This window comes from Triticum urartu, chromosome 1A (genome assembly GCF_056163025.1).
Source record: "Triticum urartu cultivar PI428250 chromosome 1A, HENAU_Tu73, whole genome shotgun sequence".
In the NCBI taxonomy this organism is placed as follows: Eukaryota; Viridiplantae; Streptophyta; class Magnoliopsida; order Poales; family Poaceae; genus Triticum; species Triticum urartu.
In genome coordinates, this window is record NC_141873.1 from 39,449,296 (window position 1) to 39,468,547 (window position 19,252).

Below are 19,252 nucleotides of genomic sequence, written 5' to 3' on the forward strand. Positions count from 1 at the left end.
CCCCCCCCCCCCCACCCCCCGGCGCCTTCATACAGACTGCAATAAGTGAGTATTGGTCTCAATTTCTTTTCTTCTTGTGAATTGATTGACTTGCCCTGGTTAGAATTGTTTTGAAATTTAAATTCTTTGATATTCTCATCGGTTACAATCTATCCAAAGGTTGATTCTCATGAAAACATTTGATTCGTTTGTAGCTCCTTTCATTTTCATATTTTCTCTAACCATCACTTTACGTGACTCTATTAGAATAATCTCAGCTGCATGTTGAACTTTTGAAGTTTGGGGGTCATGCTGAGAATATTTTTCCCTATATAATGACTTTCCTTTCCCGTTGATTTTTTTTCAAACTCGCAGTTTTTTTCTTTTAGCTTGAAAACACAGTCATCACCACTAGATATTCTTCATATATCCACTAACGGTAACCAACTTACTTAATTTCAACATTTTTCCCTTCAAACATGCATAGTGTACTTTTTCCCTGATATGTCCCAGGGGAAGAAGAAATTCTTGATTATCTATTTAAGTTATGAGCGCCACATGTTATTTTACTTCCTCTCTTCTCTTACAGATAACTATCTTCATTTTATCATTTTATTCTCTTACAACGACAATGCTATAACAAGGGAGGACGAAGACAATGGAGGTGGATGGGAAGGAGGGGCATGCAGAAATATGCTGCTTGGTCTTCTTGTAGTGAAACGGTGGCTAGCTAGGGAGACATGGGCGATTATCGAGGATAAAAGAAGCAGGATATAGAATCGATATTTGTCCTTGTATGATCACTTGTTGTCATGTTTGGAAAACGTTTTTGTATTAAATCAATTGTTTAAATAGTACACAAACATTCAACTAGTTTCCTCTATAATAAAATCAACATCTGTGTTACTCGCACGTTCCTTTGTTACAAAACACCTTGCATAATAGGTTTTGTTAAGACAAATCTTTAGCCAAAATTTACGCTGTTAATATGAAAGTTTGTGATACATAATCATAATAAAAAAATAAGTACTATTATCTGAATCCTTCACCGAGGGGTGGAGGTGTCGCCACCTGTATATTGATCCAAGTTAATAAAAACTGAGCCGGTTTATGAGGGAAAACGGGTTGTACACCATGATCTAATTTATGTGAGAAACCAGATTGAAAATCTTGATCCAATTTATGAGAAAAACCAGATTAAAAAACGTTGAAAAAACTTAAAACCCAAGGAGCAACACATCCTGCTAATGCAAGAACAAGGAAAACACAAAAAACACCCCACACACAGTTATAAGACAACACAAAGTTCAACTACGTAAGGATATATGAGGCTGGGTGGTGCAGCATAGGTTATGTTGTAGGGGAAACTTCATTTTTGCCACTCTAGCTTTTGCCCACTTTGTTTATGTCACTCTAGAATTTGACATTTCACTTTTGCCACTCTTAGTTTTTGAAAATATACCACAATTGCTGTTCGTGGAAAAAGCAAAATTTTCACGGTGACAATTGTGATACATTATCGAAAGCTAAGAGTGGTAAAAATGAAACAAAAAATATTTGCTTTTGCCACGGCATGGCATTTGAGATATATTGTCAAAAGTAAGAGCGATAAGCGTTAGATTCTAGAATGACATAATCAAAGTGGGCAAAAACTAGAGTGATGAAAACAAAGTTTTCCCAATGTTGTAACCACCCACAAGACAACATGGTGACAAAGTCAGCAGTCGAAAGAGCAAACCACCAGCGACAACGTTGAAACCACTAACATAGGATAATGCAGCGTTCCACCGTCAAGGAGCTGCACCACTACCAGCCCTGGTCTTGCCAGTGGCAAGGTGAGAATGACGGAGGGAAAATTGCTGGATCCATTAGGGTGGTCTCACCCGTATCAGGTGAGAATGACAAAAGTAAGTACTTTTGAATGTGCATCCAAAAGTATACTAGCAGGGGTAATTGTTGGCCAAAGCTCGCGTTGCGACACGTAATCTGCAAGGTATTCCAGAAAGGAGGGCGTAGTAACGTTTCATAAGTCTGGAGGGAGCAAAAGAACCGTCGCCTGCTTTGCAAGAATGTTTTGTATTCATTATCTCCTTGAGACAATAAATCATGATACACGTAACATCTTGAGCAAACACATGATTCATTTTGCAGTACATATTTTTGTCCGTTATATTTTATATCGGTCGAATGTTCCGAGCTGCGTATGCTAGGCAGTGTTACCCAAGGATCAACTTACTATTGAAACCAGACAGCACGCACCATGTACATGTACCCAAAAATCGGCATGTCGTCGGAGTTCAACCTATAATTTGCGCAGCGTAGGTAGAAGTACCTGAAATGCTCAAAAAATAAAACAGATAAAATGTGGTACACAGCTTTAAATGGGGTAAAATTGATATAAATTGCTTAAATGAGGTAATCCCTGTCAAAAATGACAAAAGATGGGACAAAAAAATAGATTCCTTTTGTTCCATACGCCTCCCAGGCTCCCAGCTGGGAGCCAGGTTCCATTACGTCATCTTGGGCGAAGTTATTGTTGCTTCTTACTTGGCATATATGCAGCAAACTATCCTCGTGAAGACTTGGTAAAAGAACTAGCTTCTAGTAGAGCCACTGAACAGCACCTCAGTTGTCGAGTTGCCAAATGTGTTTATCTCCTATGCTTCTAAAAAACTATGCCTCGACAGTCACAAGAAACTCTCCAACGAATCAAATGCAAGTACAATGCCTGATCATAAAATACAAGCACAATGCCAGACCCTAACTATTCTTCTTGCTGTGCAAACCCCAACAAGAACCGGCTCAATTTTTTAGAAGATCCAAGAACGAGATTAGTCGCTGGAGCAACAAGAATTATACCTTCTTCGTGGCTCTTGGTGCGTGTCTCCACACTTAGCATCTCACTATAAATTCTGCTGGTCACTCATTCGGATGATATAACAACCACACAGCATCGACAGCTACTAACCTGGAATCACCGGGGCGTGAATCTCAGTTATTTAGGTCAATGGCGTGTCCACCGCACGCGATCGTCATCCCCTACCCGGCACAGGGCCACGTCATCCCGCTCATGGAGGTCGCGCACGCGCTGGCCGACAGGGGCTTCAACGTCACCTTCGTCAACACCGAGTTCAACCACGCCCGTGTCGTCGCCTCCATGTCGAACGGCGCCGGCAGCGGCCTGGGCCGGATCCGGCTCGTGGCGGTGCCGGATGGCATGGCCCCCGGGGAGGACCGGAACCAGCTGGTGAAGTTGACCATACTCATGGCGGAGTTCATGGCGCCGCGGGTGGAGGAGCTCATTCTCCGGAGCGGCGAGGCGGCGGTGCTGGACGGCGCGTGCCCGGGCAAGATCACCTGCATGGTCACGGACTACAACGTCGGGTATTGGGCGGTGGACATTGCTCGGAGGACCGGGATCCGGGTGGGGGCCGTTTGGCCGGCGTCAGCCGCCGTCATGGTCACCTTGCTGAGCTTTCCTAAGCTGATTGAGGACAACATCATCGATGCGGAAGATGGTATAGCTGATCGAGCAACTTATTTGACTTCTCTTACATTATTTACTGACCAGTTCGTATTTGCATGCAGGGTCTACAGTGGGTGAAGGAACATTCCAGCTGAGCCCCGACATGCCTCTCATGCACAGCGCCCACCTCGCATGGAACTGCATCGGCGACCACGACCAGCAGGCGACCCTCTACCGGCTCCTTTGTGACGGCGTCCGCGCAATGGAGCAGTGCGACTTCGTCATCTGCAACTCCTTCCAGGACGCGGAGCCGGCATCTTTCAAACTCTTCCCCAACGTCCTCCCCGTTGGCCCGCTCCTCACCGGCGAGCGCAGCGGCAAGGCCGTCGGCCACTTCTGGCAGCCGGAGGACGACGAGTGCATGTCCTGGCTCGACGCGCAGCCAGAGAGATCCGTAGTGTACGTGGCCTTCGGCAGCTTCACCATGTTTAACCGGCGCCAGTTCGAGGAGCTCGCGTTGGGGCTGGAGCTCTCCGGCAGGCCATTCCTGTGGGTCGTGCGCCCGGACATTGGGCACGGCGCAGTGCACGACTACCCGGAAGGCTACCTGGACCGGGTGTGCGGCCCCGGTGGCCAGGGCAAGCTCGTCTCCTGGTCGCCGCAGCAGCGCGTGCTGGCGCACCCCGCGGTGGCGTGCTTCGTGTCGCACTGCGGGTGGAACTCCACCATGGAGGGCGTTCGGAACGGCGTGCCGTTCCTCGCCTGGCCCTACTTCGCCGACCAGTTCGTCAACCAGGTGTACATCTCCGATGTGTGGAAGGTCGGCCTCAAGGCCGTCGCCAACGAGTCGGGAGTCATAACCAAGGAGCACATCGCCGGCAGGGTGGAGGAGCTGATGGGGGACCCCGGCATGAGGGAGAGGGTGGAGGCCATGAAGAAGGGCGCACACGAGAGCATTCAGGAAGGTGGCTCCTCGCATGGAAACTTCGATGCTTTTGCGGAGGCCATGAAGAATGCGGCGCCTGAGAGTGTTCAGGACGGGGGCTCCTCACATGGAAACTTCCACTCTCTTGCGGAGGGTATGAAGGCATGATCATCTGGTGCTCGATTGTACGTGTGGTAGTGTGTGCAATTTTGCATTCCCAAACAGAATAAAAAGTTCGACCATAACCATTAGCCTCTATATTTGCTGCTTTTCTGTTCCGTCCCGAATTACTTTGTCGCAGAAATGGATCTGGATGGATGGAATATAAGACGTTTTTCGACACTGTCAGACTCTAAACACATCTTAGAAAAAGTTACAGAGATAATACCTGAGAATTTTGGATGCGTCCGTAGATAACATGATGAGGAGCAGCAGTGTAGCCCCAAGGCCAAGACAGGGAGGCCGCGACGAGGCCTTGTCAGGAACTAAACGGAGGCAGGATGTCAGCCACTTCCTATTCTACGCTTAAAGCACTGTAACGGTACACAGCGCACACACCACCTGACCGCTTGCGTAGTGAGCCGGCCCATGTGGAATCTTTTTCCGCTGGTTTTTGGAAGGTTCCCCCAGTTTTTTGGTGCGGTTTTTTCTGTGGTTTATTTTAGAACAGCTTTTATTCTTTTTTTTTCTTTTTCTTCTTTTTTCTTCTCTTAATTTGTGATTTTTTTTCAAATTCATGATATATTCATAAATTCATGAACTTCTTTTACATCCTAAAATTAATTTTAAATTCATGAAACTTTTAAAATACACAAATCCTTTCCAAATCTGTGAATATTTTTGAAATCCACAAACTTTTTTTCAAAATGAATGAACTTTTTAAGTCCGCAACTCTTTTCCAAATCCGTGGTTTTTTCCAGTAGTGAACTACTAAAACAGTAAAGATACGACAAACTACCCATGTTGAAATCACTGTGAAGTGGCAGTCATTAAATAAGCAGATTTATTCTCGATCAAGATTGCTTTTCACAAGAACTTGACAGGAAGGGGAAGGAAGGAGGGGAGGGCATACCTTGGACCTTGTCTAAGACCTGCAGCTCGTCAGGAATGAGTCGGAGATGCTGCTGCTCCTGCTACTGCAAGCTTCCGGTCGTCTATAGGGAGGCTGGGGTGCCGCATCGAGGGCCGGCAATAGGGCGCAGATGGAGCCCATGATAGCCCTCACGGATAGTTACGTCAGTTTTAAGCGATCAGAATAATAGCTATTAATCAGCCGCCTCCTCCGAATGAACACAGGAGATCGCATCAGAGATCACCCTGGAAGAAGAACAGGGCATGAAAAACAAATGTAAGGCAGTAGTATAACTAATTTACCAATATGTAAGGCAGTAGGTAGCTAGGCATTGTTACATCTATCGAGTCGAGTCGAAAAAAGAGTAAAAGATCATAAAAGGCTGAATTTGTACAGCCACCCTACATAGACTAAGTCGAGTAGAATAACATTTCCTCCCCCCTTCACCCACAGAAAAAGGAGTGAACTCTTGGACAAAACAACCAACATATATTATTATAATAGACAAATCGCATTCAAGCAATTTAGTGCTGCGACACTAACAATGACTAATACCCTACACAGACAAAGGAGTTATGACTTATGAAGCCATGGTTGGCATATGTATACGACTGACTTGTGCAAGCCAAAGATTATGTCACAACATGAGAACTTGGCCAGATGCACCACACTTGCAGCAAGGTAATTGCCACCAGCCACAACTAGATCAGAGAAATATATCTGCTCATCAACAAGTCAAAGATTATGTCACAACTTAAAAAGAACTTGGCCACACTTGCAGCAAAGTAATTTCCACCAACCACAATTAGAGAAATATATCTGCACATCTGACATCACAGCTAGCTTTCATTGTCCTAGATTGCTGCCGCAGGTCCACCATTGTTCATGATGTCCACAACTTCCATGAAATCAGAGTTTGCCACCAGCCTCTTGAGTGATCTCCACAATCTAACAATGACGATTGACTTAGGACTTACGAGGCCATGGTTGACATATGTATATGACTGACTTTGTGCAAGTCAAAGATTATGCCATCACAACTTCAGAAGAACTTGGCCACACTTGCAGCAAGGTAATTTCCACCAACCACAACTTAGAGAAATATATCTGCACACCGACATCACAGCAGCTTTCATTGACCTTGACTTCGCAGTGTAAGACTGCTTTGCTTCTAGCTCAATGCCTCAATCCACACGTGCTTGATATGAATGAAGCCAGCAGAAGTATGATCCAAAGAAGCAATATTTTGCTGTGCACAATACAATACTGCAGGAGTTGGTCAGAAGATGCTTTTCCAGATAATCTGACCAACTGCAGCAAAAATACTGCCAAATAGTAGAGGGCAGGCTTCCTTATGTGATTATGTCTCTCCATCTTTCTTCATTTCGTTTAGTAACTTCTGTTCATCCGGAGCCATGAGAAGCATCAAGCGTCTCTCCTTGCTCCAGCATCTCCTCTTCTTCTTCCTCTTCCTCTTCCTCATCCTCGATCTTTCAGAGCTTGCTACCGGGCAACAAGACCAATTCGTCTACTCCGGTTTCGCAGGCGCCAACCTCGCCCTCGACGGCACCGCCACCATCACACCAGACGGCCTGCTTGAGCTGACCAACGGCACCTTCCGGCTCAGAGGCCATGCTTTCCACCCGACTCCATTCTACTTCAGCAGGGCGCCCAACGGGACAGCGGTTCAGGCGCCTCAGTCCTTTGCTGTCTCGTACGTGTTTGCCATCTACTGCATCCAGGCCCAGACCTGCGGGCACGGCATGGCCTCGGTCGTCGCCGCGAGCAGCAACTTCTCCGACACCATGCCCACCCAGTACCTGGGGCTCATCAACGACCACAACAACGGCGACCCAGCCAACCGCTTCTTCGCCGTCGAGCTCGACACCAACTGGAACGACGAGTTCAAGGACATTGACAACAACCATGTCGGGATCGACATCAACAACCTCGTCTCAGTGAAATCCAGCAGCGCCGGCTACTACGACGACCGCGACGAGGGTAACTTCCAAAACCTGACACTCGCGAGCTACAAAATGATGCAGGTGTGGGTGGAGTATGATGGAGGTCACAGGCAGATCAGTGTGAGCTTGGCTCCAGTAGACATGGCCAAACCCACCAAACCACTGCTCTCCACCACCTACAACCTCTCAACGGTGCTCCCAGACATGGTTTACGTTGGCTTCTCTGCCTCGACGGGCTCATTCGACTCGCGGCAGTATGTGCTTGGTTGGAGCTTCGGCATCAACAGGCCTGCTCCAGCAATCGACATCACCAAGCTGCCCAAGCTGCCTCGTCAAGGTCCGAAGCCTAGATCCAAGGTATTGGAAATCGTACTACCAATAGTTTCTGCGACATTTGTTCTTGCTGTGGGCACTGTTGTCATTCTTCTTGTGCGAAGGCGGCTAAGGTATGCCGAGCTTAGAGAAGACTGGGAGACTGAATTTGGGCCCCATAGGTTTTCATACAAGGACTTGTTTCACGCCACCAAGGGATTTAAGAACAAGAATCTACTGGGGATTGGAGGATTTGGAAAGGTGTACAAGGGAGTGCTTCCAAAGTCGAAAGTGGAGATTGCTGTGAAAAGGATCTCCCACGACTCTAAGCAGGGAATGAAGGAATTTGTGGCAGAGGTTGCGAGCATCGGCCGCCTCCAGCACCGCAATATTGTGCAGTTGCATGGCTACTGCCGGCGCAAGGCTGAGCTTCTTCTGGTGTATGACTACCTGTCGAATGGAAGTCTCGACAAGTACCTGTATGATCAGGAGAAGAAGCCCACTTTAACTTGGGCCCAGAGATACAAAATCATCAAAGACATTGCGTCTGCCTTGCTTTACCTTCACCAGGAATGGGAGAAAGTTGTATTGCATCGAGACATCAAGCCAAGCAATGTGCTCCTCGATGATGGACTGAATGGGCGGCTGGGTGACTTCGGCTTAGCAAGGTTATATGACCACGAGACTGGCCCTCAAACCACACATGTTGTTGGCACCATTGGATACCTAGCTCCTGAGCTAGCACACACCAACAAAGCAACCCCACTTAGTGATGTATTTTCCTTTGGCATGTTTGTTCTTGAGGTCACTTGTGGGCGGAAGCCCATCGAGCCAACATCACAAGGCAACCAACTCACCTTGGTCAGATGGGTGATTGACCATTGGCACCAAGGATTTCTCACAGATGCAGTGGATACCAAGCTCCGAGGTGCCTACAATGTTGATGAGGCATGCCTAGCTCTGAAGTTAGGATTGCTGTGCTCACACCCATTAATCAATCTAAGGCCCAACATGAGGCAGGTTATGCAGTATCTCAATGGTGATATGCCACCCCCAGATCTAAATCTGACACACATGAGCTTCAACATTCCATCCTTGATGCAGAACGAAGTTTCCGTAGACGACTTGCGTGCAGCCTTGATGGTGTAAATTCCACTTTCTTTTTCCAATTTAGATGCACATTTGTCCAAACTCTACCATTTGTCCAATGTATTTACATGTGCAAGACCTATATAGAGAATTATTCTTGGTTAGTATGAAAGCTCTTATTTTGTATGGTTTATCATAGCCTGTAAGAACGAGACCTAGATATGTCGGGCGTGTTCACGAGAACACAACTACACAAGTACTTACATGTGTCCTGCAAGGCGCTATGCACTTGTTGGGCAGTAGCATGGCAACTAGCCCTTAGGGTATGTGCAATGGTAGAGAAGACAATATTCCCTAAACCCACCACAACGGTGGCCGGGTTGTGTTCAACAAGTGGAACCCATGCCTTCAAGTGGTGTGCCACTTAATGAACACATACATGCCTCCAACACAAACTCATATACACACTTGTTCCATAAATGGTCTTTGCTTTGAGCGACCAGAGCATAGTAGGCTTTTTGCAAAGGCATGTATCCGGTTGGAGCGAGCAGCCAAGGAGATGTTTACCCCAGATGGTGATGGTTTAGTCTTCGGAACGGCCCTCCAATACCTTAGGATGTACTCTTTTCGTCGAACCATGACATTTTAATCTTTGTACAGTGAGTTTGTCATGCTGCAGTGGTGAAGTACTCCCCACTTATGCCAATTGCCAAGAGGTTCTGTGTTCGACACAACCTCTCTGCATTGCACTCTGCAAGAATAAGGGTTGCCTTGTATAATCCTTTCCCCTACCCCACCTGGTGTGGAAGCTTCTAGAACTGGCTTTGTCTTTTTTGTTTCCGGGTGAGTTCGTCTTTGTTTGGACTGTTGTGCATCTTGCTCTGTACAGACCGGGTGTGAACTCTATGCAGTTGGTACCGTCTCGATGCAACATTGGAGTCAGTAAAGCTCTCATTATTATTGAGAAAAGGGTTATCCTACAACGATTCCTGACAATGAACAATTTAGAATGCTATATACTCCTAGACGTCTGCCTTATGCACGTGTAGCCATGGAAAGCTACACTACATAGACGAGTGACTTGTGAGGCCATGTGCAGTAGTCAACATGGAAAAGCAAGGCCGACGCACATGAAATAAATTATGAAGGCATGCGTAGCTGCAAATAAAATATAACCGCAGAGCAAAGATTTTTCCACAACTTACCTAACCATGTACCCTGAATGTCGGATTCCCTCCATGGTAGGTAATCTTTACACATCACAAACTGAAGCTATGTGTCTTGTGCAGCAGATGTTAAGTTGACTGCACGCATTTATCAAGTAACAATAAATAACTGTATCATAAGGAAAACATAATTAAAACAAAATTGTATTCTGATTTATGCTCCAGGCTGTGTAAATTTGGGTTTCAGTTCTTTTCAGGATACAGTAAAATATGTATTGTTAATTGCAAATCAGAAAAGAAACATGGTGGCTGACCAATGTGGAAAGCTACATAGACGACTGACTTTTCAAGTCATGCATGCATGTGTAACCACCGAAAGCTACATACAAAATAGACTTATGAAGCTATGTGTAGTGGAGAATATGGGAAAGCAAGGACGACTGACTTTTGCACTGAAGTCATGAGATGAGTGGCTAAGAATTTCCTACCCTACAAATAAATTACAACCACGAGGGTAAGATCGTGCACTGAAGTCATGTATAGCTTGTTTTTTCAAAACGTGTTCTTGGTATAGCATTTGCAGACGACAATGCCTGTGGAAAAAAGAGGGCAGGATAGCAACTTTTACCTCACTGCAGATTAAGTTAAATAGCATTGCAGTCTGCTCCTGCAAGCACAGAGAAGCACCCATCTCAGATGAAGTTCTTCCTCCTCTGTTTCCTCCTCTGTTTTGGCCTCAAGCCTGCGTTTTTCACTGCAGCAAGCGATGACCAACTCTTGTACCATGGCTTCACAGCCGGTACCAACCTCACCGTCGACGAGGCTGCTTCAGTCACGCCGAACGGACTCCTTGAGCTAACCAATGGCTCGCTTGGTTGCAAAGGTCATGCGTTCTACCCAACTCCGTTGCACTTCCGCAAATCGCATAATGATACAGTGCAATCTTTCTCAGTCGCCTTCGTGTTTGCCATCCACTCTAGCTACCCCATCATGAGCCGACAGGGCTTGGCTTTCGTTGTCGCCCCAAGCATGAACTTCTCAACTGCATTGGCCAACCAATACTTGGGCCTCATGAACTCCCAGAACAACGGCAACTTGAGCAACCACATCTTCGCCATCGAGCTAGACACCGTCCTAAACATCGAGTTCAAAGACATCAACACCAACCATGTAGGTATTGACATCAACAGCCTCCAGTCTATAGAGTCCAACTCTGCAGGATATTATGATGATAGGAACGGTACCTTCCAAGACATGGTTCTTGCTAGTGGTGATGCAATTCAAGTGTGGGTGGACTACAATGGTGAAGCCAAGAAAATCAGTGTGACCATGGCTCCCCTTCAAATGGCAAAACCTACAAGGCCACTCATATCGACAAATTATGACCTCTCGAGTGTGTTGCAAGATCCATCCTACATCGGCTTCTCATCTTCAGGTGGAGAGGTCGACTCAAGACATTATGTACTTGGTTGGAGTTTTGGGATGAACAAACCAGCCCCACTGATCAATTCTGTGAAGCTGCCAAAGCTACCTCAGCCAAAGCATCAATCAAAGCTGCTGAAAATCATCCTACCTATAGCGAGCGCAATCTTCGTATTTGCTGTGGGTTCTATGGTCATTTTACTAGTGAGGAGAAAATTGAGGTATGCTGAGCTAAAAGAAGATTGGGAGATCGAGTTCGGGCCACATCGGTTCTCATACAAGGATTTGTTCCATGCCACAGAAGGATTTAAGAACAAACACCTACTTGGTGCAGGAGGATTTGGGAAGGTATATAAAGGGGCCCTTCCATCAACAAAACTAGAGGTTGCTGTGAAGAGGGTATCGCACGAGTCCAGACAGGGTCTAAAGGAGTTTGTTGCTGAGGTTGTCAGCATTGGCCGCATCCGACATCGTAACCTTGTTCAGTTACTTGGCTATTGTAGGAGAAAAGATGAACTCCTTTTGGTGTATGACTACATGTCAAATGGTAGCCTTGATAAGTATTTGTATTGTGATGATCCAATGCTTATCCTAAACTGGGCTCAGAGGTTTCGGATAATAAAGGATATTGCATCAGGCTTGCTGTACCTCCATGAAAAATGGGAGAAAGTGGTCATCCACCGTGACATCAAAGCAAGCAACGTACTCCTTGATAGTGAAATGAATGGGAGGCTAGGTGACTTTGGCCTTGCAAGACTTTATGATCATGGAACTGATATGCAGACCACACATGTGGTTGGTACCATTGGGTACCTAGCCCCAGAACTGATATGCACAGGTAAGGCAACTCCTCTCACTGATGTGTTTGCCTTTGGGATTTTCCTTCTTGAGGTTGCCTGTGGGCAAAGGCCAGTTAACAGCAATGCACGAGCAAATCAACCTTTGTTAGTTGATTGGGTTCTTGAGCATTGGAATAAGGGATCACTGGCTGAGGCAGTAGATACGAGGTTACAGAATGACTATAATGTTGACGAGGCATGCCTAGTGCTAAAGCTAGGACTACTATGTGCACACCCATTTACCAATGCAAGGCCCAACATGCAGAGTATCATGCGGTACCTTGATGGCGATTTGCAATTCCCTGACTTAACAGATACAGACATGAGCTTCAGCCTGCTCTCTCAAATGCAGGGTGAAGGGTTTGACCGTTATGCATTGTCATATCTTTCATTAAACACGAGCATTGGCACAATATCTGGTCTTTCAGGAGGAAGATGATATCAATCTTGGTTGATGTTATAATTATAATATATCTGAGCTTGCATGCCACATATTATATTTAGTACCAAATCATGTAATGTTTGGGGCTAGGTTAGACTTCTCAGAGGCTTTTCTTACTGTGAGGGTAGTGCGTAATTGCTTTTCGAATGGTGTTTACAGCTCATAATTTTAATAACTAAATGAAGAAGCTACCTGCGTACTTGTGGGTTGATTTACATATGCATCATTCAGTTGCTTATCACGTGGTGTTTCACAGCCCACAAATAAATACTATCTTTGAATTAATGGGTTGATTTACATGTATTATTCAGTTGCTTATTGCATGGTGTTTTACAGCTCACGAATATATATGTATACGACATAGAAATTGTGGGAAGTGAGGCCGCATTTATATATTAATTAGTTACAAACAGAGTGTAGGATTGCAGCCATCTCCACCATTAGAGATGACGCACAACGAAGCGGTGGCGGTTCTGCAGCCTATCTCCCCTTCTCCAACAACCTAATGACGCTGCCGCCCCTTCGCAAGCTGCCCCCATCACACCTCCTTCCTCCCGTGACCGCTCAGCAGCCCCACGATGCCATCCCACTATTGGCACCAAGTGTTACCAACCCGCGAGCTCGCCACCATGCCTGTTATTCTGTCCAGCCTGACTAGAGGTCGGTTGTGGGCCTACACAGTTCCTCCTCTCATCACCACCGCTCGTGCTGCAAAGCTGACGCATGATGTCTGATCTCATCATGTATGATATAGGCAACACAAGTGGAGTGCCAAACACTACCCCCACTGGCACAATCCTAGATGTACTTAATCTTTCAACCCCACCCACATTTAAGTCCAACAGCAGGCAACTTTAAAACAAAATGAGAAGAGTCTAAAATACTTTATTTAGCTTAAGTGGCAACTTAGCAAGGACTGAAAATACAGGCTGGCTGGCTTCACAGGAATATTATACTATAACCACTAGCTCAGACCAGTACGCAGAGATGGCAATACATGTCAGTGTGCCAGACTAGAACAAAAGCCAAAATGATTTCATGAAATGCAAACCAAGACTAGAAAGTTACCAGCTGCTCTTGGCGGAGGTCATCTCCCTCTCTGAAAATTATCTTGGATGATTCCCCATTCACTGTCTTAAATGTAAAGACACGGTGGATTTTAAGGCACTCTTGAATACGGATGACTCTTTGGTGAAACACTAGTAAGGACAAGTGTAGCTGCTAACAGTGAATGAATTGGCTGAAACGAAATTACCAAATTAAATCAATTAACGGTGAGCAAGTTAATTACCTCATCAAAGTTAGTATGCTCACTAACTACTGGCAACACCTGTCCCAATTTCTCGACTATCAAAGTTAGTATGGAACTAGCAATTTCAATATTTAATAAAGCTGAAACTGACGATTGATCATAACATGTGAGCTTTATATGCAGTAGTTAAGTAAAAAAAAATTGCTGATCATGATTACTAAATGCTGACCGAGACATCATCACATCAACTGGTTGATTTGGTTCACACTTTCCATCTTCCAATCAATACAACAGCTTCTTTAGCTTCCCACACATTATCACAATACTAAACATTGCAAACTATATCAAAGATAACGTGGAGTCGGCAGCTCGATATCATATAAAAGGCTGCCTGGTAGCTAGTAATTTAGAAATTAGATCAAGGAATGTGAAATAGACATGCAGAAGTTACCACATAGATTCCTTTCAACACAGATAAAGTTTGGAATGGTAAAAAAAGTGACATTAGAAACCGAATTCAAGTGTCCTTTGTATTGATCACTGGACAGGACGATATTATATTCATTAAGTCTTGGACTCGGTACGGCCCGACATGCCTAGAGAGCACATTTCCTCTGATGCACATAAGAAATACGACAGTAAAAGACACAAGTCGTGCTGAGATACTGATTATGTCGGCGTATTTTGCCAACGACACATTCAATACAGCTTTCAAGTGATATAGCCTCCATGGTAGACCGCAATCAACCAGTATGAGATGTTGATTCTCCCGAACAGGTTAGCAGACACGAAACATTAAGAATGAAGAGAAGACACATACAACAAGACTCTGATGGCAAATCAGTTTCAACCTGGAAGACAACTCTGGGTTGTGTGTGGGGTTCGAAGCTGCAGAATTCAACAACTAGGCAGGGAACAAAACAAATGTTCCAGCATCTCGCAATCCTCCTTCAATTTGTCGACGGCACTGAAGGCAATCCACGTTAATGAGCCTCTTATTCACCTCGCTCCTTGTTAGGATAAGTGAAAAGGTAGGTCAGAACAGAGTAGAGATCTGCGGGGAGCAACATGAGGGGAGGGGAGGGGACGAACGAGTGAGCACCTCGAGAGGCGGAGGGGGTATGCGGAAGGTGAGGGCGAGGCTGATATGTCGCAGCGCAGGATGAAGCGGGACTCGCCGCGCCGTGCTTGCCCTGCTGATGCCGGTGGTCGCCACGGCCATGGGCGGACGGGCGGCCGGCCGGCCGGAGTGGGGTGGTGATGAGTTCGGGAGAATCGCTGTGCCGCCGGCGCGAGGGAGCCCGGCTGGCTGTACAAGGGTTGGCGCGGCGCGGTGGCGGTGGTGATCCGGCCGGCGTGGCTGCCTTGTCGTCTCCACACTCTGCAGAGAGACAGATGCAAACCGAAACAGGCAAGTGTAGCTGGGCTGGGCTTGTGATTCGGCGGCATCGGAAAATAGAGCCCAGCTCGAATTGGATGCCAGGCCTACTTTGCTCCAAACTTACGCGAAGGCTATATCTCGCTTATAACGGGTCGTTGATATGCTCGCCTAAAGCTCTCTCCTCTGCCCTACAGTTTCTGGGTGGGACCATTTTAGCACACTAGATGAGTCATCACGCGTTGCCGCGGCACAACCATATATCTTTACTAGTTGATGCCCCGCGTGTTGCCGCGAGAATTTTGTATGGATTTCAATGTAATTTGCACACACAAAATAAGTTAACAATTCGAATTAATAATATGAGATTTCATATAGGTAACAATATGCAACAATATGATAGCTTTCATATAGAGGCAATGATTAGAATTATTAGTGCTCTAAATATAATGCAGGTGGGATATAGAATTTATTCACTCTGATATGTATATTTGATTTTGTACTGCTGAAGGCGCATTGAAGTATATGAGAATTTTCGTCAGTTACAATAGAATTTTTCTCCCACTTAGTTACATTAGAACTTATCTCCCACTGAAACAATTGGTAAGGACATGTGATAGATGACATAGAGCAAGGTAATAAATAAATTATCTAATGACCGGACCAAATGTAATAGACCAAGCAACCATATAGCAGGAACCAATGGAAGTAGCTACCTCACATATTGAGACGGGGGACACACAGCAAAGAAAACAAACAGAGCAATGCAAACGCAACCATCCGGCCAAAGGCCATCGATATTGAGAATTTGAGATGCACCCATTGGCACCTGCAGAACATAACAAAAAGGAAGCCAGCACACACATGCACAGAAGGAATATGAAACACGACTTGGTCCTCGCATGCGGCAACAACATCATCCGGCTTCAAAGAACGGCTCTCTGTCATGCTGGCCCAGCCGGCTATACCACTGTACTCACAGCGGATGTGGCACCCAGCCCGCGCGGCAAAGGCCCTCGGCCACATCGCCGCCCGTCCCGGCACAGCAACATTGTGTGGCGTCGTCAGCAGCGCGCGCCGTTGTCGATGCAGGACGGCGCATCGGCGCGTGGCGAAGCCCTTCGGCTAGACCCGTCGCTGCGCCCACGGCAAGCCTGACCATGGAGGTGGCTAACGACGGCTAGCGCGGCGAAGCCTTCTAGCATGACCGCACCCAACGGCCAACGCTACATCTCCCGACCGGTCCTCCGTGATGACGCCCTCTGGCGTGCACGTGCGTTGGCTGCCCAGGCTACACTTCTTAAAGGGGATGAACTGCATCCGTTACCCATGCATGAGGAGGGAGAAGAAAATCCATCCATTTATATTGAAATACAAAAGTGGGATTTGATGGGCATTGAAGAAGGTGAGAAGGAAACGGAAGCCGTGGTGATTGTAGAGAAGCAGGAAGCATCGACGGAGGGGCCTGCGTTGGTGAATTAATTGTGGAAAGAAACTCCTGTAGATATCAGTGAAGGAGAAGAAGCGGTGCGATCGGGCAGAGCAGTGGGCCTTGGGGCGAAAATGAAGTTGTATGGTGAAGAAACGAAAAAGAGAGAAAGAGAAATTAAATTAGGAGGAATAGGAAAAGTATTTGGAATTGATGACGTGTCTAGAATGCTGAGGTGGACTGAGATGGATGGCTGCATGTAGATTGGTGATGTGGATAGCTTGCATGTCAAGAGAAATTAGGTAGTGGGGTGCTCCTATTTAGATATAGTAGATTTGTGATCATCGATGTCATAAAACTATAAAAAAAACAACTCTATAACCGCATGACAAATGTGGTAGTCAAACTATTAAAAAAACTCCCACCATCAAGCAAGTGTAGGAAATATAGATCAGCCCAGGTAAGGAAAGGAGATCAGGCAACTCCTATTGCATAATGGGTTTATATTTTCTTTTTGACATTTTGATGGGATTTAAAGCTCCACTTATATGCATGCTGCCAGTGCATGCTTGCATGCGGACTTGTTGATGGGATTTAAAACCCAGTCACATGCATGCGACCGTAAGTTTCTGCATGCTTGCATGTGGCTTAGTGCGGAGCCTCTCAACGTCTAGATCAGACGGCTATAATGAACTAATTTAGTTAATCTGTGGGCTACATTAATTTTGATGATGTGGCTCACAGAGAATGTAGAAAATTCCTATTAGTGGGGGCTAGCTATTTAGATATAGTAGATTCGTCCGCTCCATGACTGTGTTGGCTCTAGTTTTCTTAAGGTTTATTTTTATTTTCCTGTTTTTGTCATCTTTTGTTTTCTTTGTTTTTTCAATTTTTTTCCTTTTTTCTCGCTTTCACTGACTATTTTATTTTCTTTGTTTTTTGTTCTTTCTTGATTTTCTTGTTTTCTAACATTCTTATTCTTTTTAGCTCTACCTTGTTTTCTTTTTTATTTTTTTATTTGGTTTTCTTTGTTTCTTTCGTCAGGTTACTTGGGTAGTTTCATTTTTCTTTCTTTTTCAACACATGTCTACGTCGCTTTTACGCACTGTACATTTTTCATATCTCAAGAATATTTTTTATACATGTTAACATATTTGAAATACATGATTAGAATTTTTGAAATATATATTTTGATGTCTATCGTTTTATATACATTGTACATATATTTGGTATACATCTAAAACATTTTAATACATGTTTAATATTTTCCATATACATGATTAATTCTTTATAAATATATGTTTTCATGTCTATTGTTTTCATAAACATTTACATTTTTTGGATACATCTAAAATATGTTTAACATTTTTCCAAAACATGATTAACAATTTTCAAATATTTTTTTGATGCTATTGTTTTTGTACATAAAACATTTATATAGACTTAATAAAATCATATACGTGATTTTGTTTCAAATATAAGTTTTGATGTCTTGTTTTTTCTGCATGCATAGTATATTTTTCTTATACATTAGAAACACATTTTTATACACATTTAACATTTTTTAATTACAAGAATATTTTTGTACATTGCGTAAACATTATTAAAAAAACATGTACTCCCTCCGTTCCTAAATATAATTCTTTTTAAAGATTCTGCTATAGAGACTATATTCGGATGTATGTAGACGCATTTTAAACTATAAGTCCACACCAGTCACTTCTCCTCCACATGCATAATTCCCCGAATATGCAATATTAAGTTACTCAACATTTTCAAGAGCATAATTCCTCCTGCGTTCAATACAGTTTCCAAATGTGTATAGCCTTCATGCTAGACGGCAATCAACCACTGCATTGGCGGTATGAGATATTTATTTTCCCGAACAGGCTAGGAAACTAACCTGTAATCGCCGATTCGCGCCGCTGGCGCCTGCACGGACGACAACTGGGCCGGCCCAGAAAATGCAGCGAGGTTGTTAGATCGCAAAAGAATGCTCAGAATTCAGAAATGCGGTAGAGCCAGGTTTCGATCTCTTACCTCCTGTGCAGTAACATTCAATTCAAACACAACCAATACGCCGAACTCCCTAAGATGTTTATTTTGAGAACAAATAACCCTTACTATACACCCAGCTATTATGGGTATTATTTTATAATAAAATGAAAACAAAAAGGAAAAATAAATGCACAATTTAAAAAATGTGAATTTCAAGAAAGCTCATAAAATTGGAAAGGTTCGTACAAAATGAAAAAAACATGAATTGAGAAAACTTCATGAATTTGAAAAAAATCACAAAATTTAGGATAAAGTTCATGAAATTTCCAAAAAACTTCTAAAATTTGGAAAAGGTTCATCGATTTTGAAAAATAGTTCACTGATTTTGAACAAAAAGTTCAACAATTTTTTAAAAAAAGTTCATGAGTTTTGAATAAAAAAATCACCAAATTTGAAAAAATAGTTCACTGATTTTCAAAAAAGTTCCTCAACTTAGAAAAAGTTCATCAATTTGGAAAA

The 19,252-nt window shown here is 44.5% G+C and overlaps 1 protein-coding gene, 1 long non-coding RNA gene and 2 pseudogenes across 6 annotated transcripts; 3 read left to right on the forward strand and 1 right to left on the reverse strand.

Moving 5' to 3' along the window:
* Positions 1 to 1,993: 1,993 nt before the first annotated feature.
* On the reverse strand, positions 1,994 to 15,399 carry LOC125544529 (uncharacterized). 5 transcript variants are annotated; one of them, XR_015617881.1, is made up of 6 exons: positions 15,031 to 15,384; positions 13,968 to 14,938; positions 13,745 to 13,894; positions 10,013 to 10,111; positions 5,443 to 5,687; positions 1,994 to 2,311 (listed from the first exon to the last, which is right to left on the reverse strand). It is a non-coding gene; the product is annotated as an uncharacterized LOC125544529 (long non-coding RNA). The 5 variants fall into 5 exon arrangements; XR_015617882.1 differs by lacking the exon at positions 1,994 to 2,311 and adding an exon at positions 4,565 to 4,679 and having other exon boundaries at positions 4,759 to 5,687; positions 15,031 to 15,399; XR_015617880.1 differs by lacking the exon at positions 1,994 to 2,311 and having other exon boundaries at positions 5,471 to 5,687; positions 13,745 to 13,875; positions 15,031 to 15,378.
* Positions 2,306 to 4,541, forward strand: LOC125546199 (UDP-glycosyltransferase 83A1-like). Its single transcript, XM_048710394.2, has 2 exons — positions 2,306 to 3,497; positions 3,568 to 4,541. The coding sequence occupies exons 1-2, from the start codon at positions 2,987 to 2,989 to the stop codon at positions 4,536 to 4,538; spliced, it is 1,482 nt and encodes a 493-aa protein (XP_048566351.2). The 5' UTR covers positions 2,306 to 2,986; the 3' UTR covers positions 4,539 to 4,541.
* LOC125544511 (L-type lectin-domain containing receptor kinase SIT2 pseudogene) lies at positions 6,644 to 8,867 on the forward strand (annotated as a pseudogene).
* LOC125544523 (L-type lectin-domain containing receptor kinase SIT2 pseudogene) lies at positions 10,670 to 12,961 on the forward strand (annotated as a pseudogene).
* Positions 15,400 to 19,252: the final 3,853 nt, after the last annotated feature.